The 6,448-nt window shown below is 39.2% G+C and overlaps 1 protein-coding gene across 1 annotated transcript in view; it reads left to right on the forward strand.

The window, feature by feature from the left end:
• LOC118335581 (phosphatidylinositol-3-phosphatase SAC1-B) overlaps positions 1-5,313 on the forward strand; it is a gene marked incomplete at its 3' end in the record, with an annotated part of 17,359 nt that extends 12,046 nt beyond the window's left edge. The window contains 3 exon segments of the mRNA XM_035671940.1: positions 1,547-1,639; positions 1,720-1,777; positions 2,429-5,313. Of these exon segments, the coding sequence (XP_035527833.1) occupies positions 1,547-1,639; positions 1,720-1,777; positions 2,429-2,565 (288 nt within the window).
• Between the last annotated feature and the right edge of the window lie 1,135 nt (positions 5,314-6,448).

Raw genomic sequence — 6,448 nt, forward strand, 5'->3', positions numbered from 1 at the left:
GACCTGAGGCCCTTTGCTGCGTGTCATCCCCCCTCTCTCTCTCTGCCCCCTTCCATGTCTATCTTCAGCTGTCCCTATCTAATAAAGGCAATAAAAGGCCAAAAAAAAAAATTCCTCCTTCATTTGTCCTTATCCCAATTTCACATTTTTCAATCTTGTAACTGTCTTTATGGTATATTAAGAAATAATCTATGCTTGAATAAATTTTAATGAGGTGATGAGAAATATGTGTACTCGCTTCGTTTAAGATTTACTTCTCTTCATACATCGATTAGCCTACTCCCAACTCTGCCAATAACCCTCTGAACTTTCAGCTAATTGTGGATTTCTGTATTCCACTGGCCGAACAGTTGAGTTGTGGGTTTATTCTAAAATTTAGGTCTCCTCCCCAAATCAAAATACCTTCCCCCTCTGAAGTCATCAAATCAAACATTTGCCTGTAAAATATCCAGTCCGACCCTGGGGGTGCATATACATTGAGAATAGTGACCAATTCTCCCTCTAACCTCCCCTTAATTAAGTTAAACCTTCCCTGTTTGTCTGATGTTTCTGAGAGTTTTTCAAAAGTAATTTTCCCTAATATTACAATGGCCACTCCTCTCCTATGACCTGTTCTATAAGATGAGGAAATTACTTGATTAAATCCATTTTAAGCTTTTCATGCTCCTTTTCTGACAGGTGGGTCTCCTGCAGCAGAGCCACCCCCACCCCCTCTTTCTTAATTTTACCTAGTATCTTGGACCTTTTTAATTGGGTTGAGTATCCCATTTACATTATATGATGCTATCTTTAATATTTTTTTCTGGGTTGCCATATTCGCTGATTTTCCATCTCCTCTGTCCTATGCTTACCCCTATGCTACAAAATTGGCAAACCACCCTAAACATTAAAGATACAAAAACAAAACCAATCACTGATGAACTAGTGATTAACCAGAAAACTTTCTTGCGTGGAGCCTGCATTTTAAGTCTGCTCTGAGGGATGTCCCCTTCCTCCTAGGGGAAGTGGGCCCTCTATGCTGTAGTCAGCTTTGTCCATGTGACCAACAGCTCAGAGAAAAACAAACAGAAAAAACAAAAGGAAAGGAAAAAAAGGAAAAACTAAAGAGCTACAGAAAAACAAAAGCCTCCCCGACTTTTTAATAAAATATGTAGAGGAAATCGCCCTTTTAAAATTAGGATAGTTAAGTAACCCAATACAACTTAAATTGGAAGTGTATTTTCTTCTCCCTCAAAACTTTCTTTTCCTCTGCATACTCCTTCTGCTTTCTCAATACCTCTGGAGCGTAGTCATGATCCAGAAGCACCTTCTTCCCAGAGGAATGTGCTTTTCTTTTAAGTAGAATATAATGAAAAAGTTATATAACAGAGTTTTTTTCATAAACCTTACCTGCAGCTTTAATAAAATAATTACTTGTGAAAATAACCAAAACCCGCTGGACACTTTGTGGGAACCCGTCATGTAGCACAACTTGAGTTGCACTCAAGGGCAGACAATAGGGAACAACAGGAACTGTTGAAACAGTAGTTTGATTGTTTTAATTTAGGACTCCATCGATCTGTTCCTGGGGAACTACGCTGTAGACGAAGCTGATTGGACCACCCCTTTGCGTGACCCCAAAGACTGGAAGTTCCTGACGGTAAGAAGGGCTCAGCAAGATAGACTAATAGATGTTTCTTTTCACAAAGTCTATATTTTGACTCTGGTCTTCTTTTTTAGTTGCCTATCATCATGGTGGTAGCATTCTCCATGTGCATCATTTGCCTGCTAATGGCTGGTAAGACAAACTGCATTAAAGGAATTTTCATACCCACAAACGTTCCATCATAATTTCAGAGCCCGATTTTTGAGCCTAGGATTTTTGAGGCTGATACTGATTTTAGAGGAGAAACGGCCAATAAAGTTAAATATTCTTCAACATGTTAAATAAGTTAACGAGTTCAAGTTGATATTGCTGTTATTGTTCTGTGCTGCTTGCCACAGTATTGTAAATCACAGCGCACTCTGCTGGATAAACACTAATATATTACCACAAGCTTTTTTTCTGCATTATATACCGGAAAAACTGTTTTTATATCGGAGCATATTGGTTAAGATCTACTCTGATACGGATACAGTACTTCAGAATCAGAATCAGAAATACTTTAATAATCCCCGTGGGGAAATTACTTGAAAGGTGGGTACAAGAAACAGGAAAAAACAAGAGGAGATGCATCTATGCATCTATGCATCTATGATATTATTTATTGGCCAGTATTATCTGCTTATCAATATATTGCTCTGGGTTATTTATCTTAAAATGAATCCCTATAGGGCTCAAAAATGTATGCACTATTTTTGAAACGCTCCCCCAATATTTTGGCAGTGGATGCAAAATTTGTTTTAAATTTCTTCTACTGACTCAGTATGACCAGCTGTCCCCTTTCAGGTGACACATGGAGTGAAACTCTGGCCTATGTTCTGTTCTGGGGAACAGCCAGTGTGGTGACAGGTGGCCTCATCCTCTTTAATGGACTGGACTTTGTAGATGCTCCCAAGCTGGTCCAGAAGGAGAAGCTGGACTGAATGTGTGTGTGTGGAAAGCAGCTAGGCCCTGGCGAGCTCACCGCCTCCTCCTCTAGCTCTTCATCACTTCACCCCCAGCATCAGCAGGCCTGGAGCCTGTACTGACAGAGGGTGGAGTGGAGGAGGGTTGTGGACCCCAGGGCCGGCCTCGTGTACTACAATGGTGGAAAGACAGAGACTGGGAGTGCATGGGCCTGCTGCTGTCCACACTGCAGCGACTGTCATGTGGACAGGACCTGTCTGTCAACGGGTTTTAGTGGACACTGAACCTCTAGGATTTGTTCTTAATGGATGTCATTGTTCTGATTTAATGGGAATGCTGTGGGACCTATGGGAAATTGCAGTTTGTCCCACTGCATTCCCTTAATGGAAGCATAGGGATCACAGGGAACAGCTATAAATTAATTACTGTATAATGTTTTGCCTATTGTCTTTTAATTTTTGCCAATATGTGTCTACCTATGTACAGCTGTTCTTTCCTGAAACCTTAAAAACCTGCATTTTAAGGACCAGTATCGGGTCCACAAGGTTGTCTTGTTCCAAAGACTCCAAGAAATCCATCCATCTTTTGCCACAATTTAATTTACATTGTATCCTAAATATCTATTGGCAACTTGAACGGTGCAGTTTTTATCACTTCATATAGCTGAGAAATCTTTCAGGTATGTATTTAATGTGTTAATGATTACATGGTCATCATGCACTGGTAGATAATAATATACAGCAAAAAACATCATATGGAGTTGATCAATGAAAAAGACACCGCAGAATGTAAATAATAGTGCAGAGGGAAGGCAGAAACTCCATGGTTTGTTCCTGTTAGTACCCTGTTCAGCACTACATGTAGGCTGTATGAATTGAAATTGAAAGATCTGGATATATTCCCCCATGACCTGGTAACATTTCTTCCAGTCAGTCATCATGTGTTGAATTGTATCATTAAAACTGACTGTAAATGTAGGGCTTATGGAACTTGCCACTTTGAGTTAGCATCTATTTATTAACCACAAAAAGTCATTTGTGTGCAGAAATTTGTTTTTCAGGCTTTGTTTACTTAATCATTGCTCTCAAATGAGTCGTTTGTGAGGAGGAATAAACAGAACATAATGGTTAAACACTATTGTTTAACATTAACAATATAAAGGGATGTCAAAGATTATAAGTTGTTCAAGATGCTAAATCTAAAACACCATACATACAGAAACGTAGATACCTTGTTCTCAATTTGATGTGCATCTGTGCGGTCGCCATATTGGGGAGGTCAAGATACGCTAGTTAACACTACTGAGAGATACAGACTGCACTACAAAATTGACTAACTCACTTAATTCTGGACCCATTTTCATGGGATTTGGTTTGTTAAAATGTAGATTTCCATTCATACAGTATTATATTGTTATAAAGCCACCTGGTTGCTTGTCTGCAGTATAGCAGTGGCCTATAGCAGTGGCATACAGCAGCGGCCAATGACCTATCAATGTTTCTAAACATCTATGTAAAACATTGTCAAGTAATTACAACAGTAGGAACTGGTTGGTCGCAGTTTGTTTCATCCAGAGCATTAGTGGCAGACTAGCAGCTGGCTCTACATAAAGTGAGTTCACACCTTCATAATAATATTGTTGGTTATCATATTATTATTATTATTATTTTGTGCTGGTTATTTATTATTTTTGTCATGCCGCAGCTCAAATTGCTGAGAGCTGGAATGTGCTAGAAACATGAAACTTGGCACAGTAACTGGAAATGATGTGCAAATGCTTCCCAAGAAACATGAGCCAAGATGGTGGCACTGTAATTAAGCCCTACGTCACACTGTTAGTTCAATTGACTTGAAATTGGACACACAAGTCCAGCTTAATGAGCTCTACAAGGAAGCTTCCTGGACCATTTGTGTTCGTAGATTTTTCTACTTTTTTTTATTTTGACTCGATCAACACCAAATTCAGTATTTCGGTATCATGGTGGGACTGAGATACACATTTCTATTATAAATTAGCAGATCAAAATACATGGCCGCCATATAAAAAAAAATTGCGACGGGCGGGGCTTATCAGAAAATTAGCCACAACTCATTAACCATTTTTGGTAGATAGGGTTAAGGTTAGCTTTAGTTAGTCATTAAGAGGTCTACCCAAGCATTTTGAGCCAGACGACTGGGGGGGGCCACAAATGCCACAAACGCTTACCGGAAAAAATTGTGAATAGAATTTCAAAAATTTCAGTGTGCATGGTCGGGGGCAACTAAAGTCTGAAGCACTGTATGGATTAGTGGAAGTGGCCGTGGCTAATCACATAAGTGCTCATAACTCAAGATGCCTTTGAGCATCACTGGAGACACTCTGACATTCTTCATTTATACATGTTAAAAGTACTGTTTAATGTTCTGTTCACTGCTATTTCTTTCCCTACACACTGTAATGGCAATTTTTAATGAGCAATCAATGTGCTGTCTCAGTGATTGTGAAAAATCCACGTTGTCAAACCAAACTCAGATCCTTATGTCTCATTGGTCAAATCTAAGCATGACAGGTGGGAGAACTTTAGGTATTGGACCACAACAATGAATCTACTGGGTGTGGAAAGACCTTGGATCCTAACGTTGATTTTTTACAAATGAAGTGAAGGTATACCATAAAAGATTTTTGCCTTTGTGAACACGAAAGAAAACCAGTTGAGCTCATTCCAGACACAGAACTTAAAGGGTAGAAGTAAAGTTAGTAACTTGCATTAATGGGACATGAGTGAGTGCTGAAAGAGAGGGGAAGAGAGTTGGTTAGCAGTGGTTAGTATTCTCTTCATAGGCAAGATGTTTACAGTTAGACATTTATGTAATCTTTAATGCAGCATTAAAGAAATATTGTGAATCACTCAATCTAGTTGTCAAGTCATGTGATCACAGCAGAGGGCAAAACCCTCTCACCCAAACAAATTGAAGCAATTCAGACCATTCCACGGCCTGAAACAAAGAAACAAGTAATGAGTTTTTGGGAATGACATCCTACTGCAGACAGAGGATCCCAAATTGTGCTGAAATTGAGGCACCATTGGCATCAATGCATGATGGGAAAGGCCTCGCTGCAAAAGACATGCCAAACATCAAAGTTAAAATATGAATTGTCACTAACTCTGCTACTCTAGTTCCAACTCCAGGTGATGGACAGCTGCATGAACGTGTTGTAACCCAAACAAATTGCTATCTGAAAATGTAAAAAAACACCTTGACAACCTTGATTCTATCTCACAGGGCAATGTGCTGACGTAGCTGCAAAGGCCGCAGCCGAACAAAGTATTGGGAAGTACATGGAAAGGACCAAGTGTCAAAAGGGGGTATGGTGAGGGAAATATAGAAATATAGTTCAAAGGTTCTCTTATTTTTCCCATAAATTTTGCCAAAGTTGTGTTATTTGTGTATGTCTAACAAACTGATTTCATTGAACTAATACCTAGTGAGGGAAAGAAATATTGTCTCATGATTGTTGATATGTTTTAAAGGTGCTAAATCACAGAAAATTTTTAAAATCAAGGGATAATAATTCATAAGTTCAGCACTGAAAAATGTAGGCATGAGACAACATCGTGCCTAACAAAAAAGAGAAAATGGCACATTAGAAAACAAATTTGCAAAATGTTGCATAGGAACAGGTTTGACGTGGACAAAAAGCACTACTAATTGTTTTAATGCACCAGAGTAAGGAACAGAAGTGGTCTCAGCCCATTTCAAAAACTATTTGGGAGACCACTAAACACTGGGATTGGTCCTGTTAAAAGTAAACTCCCTGACACCGGTCAATGGGAAGATGAAATGCTGTGTTATTGTGCAAACATGTCCCCTGTGCTTATATCCACAAGCAGGTGAAAGAAGCCATACTAAAGGCTGCTG

This window comes from Morone saxatilis, unplaced genomic scaffold, assembly GCF_004916995.1.
Source record: "Morone saxatilis isolate NCDOM2014 unplaced genomic scaffold, NCSU_SB_2.0 Contig24, whole genome shotgun sequence".
Lineage (NCBI taxonomy): Eukaryota > Metazoa > Chordata > Actinopteri > Moronidae > Morone > Morone saxatilis.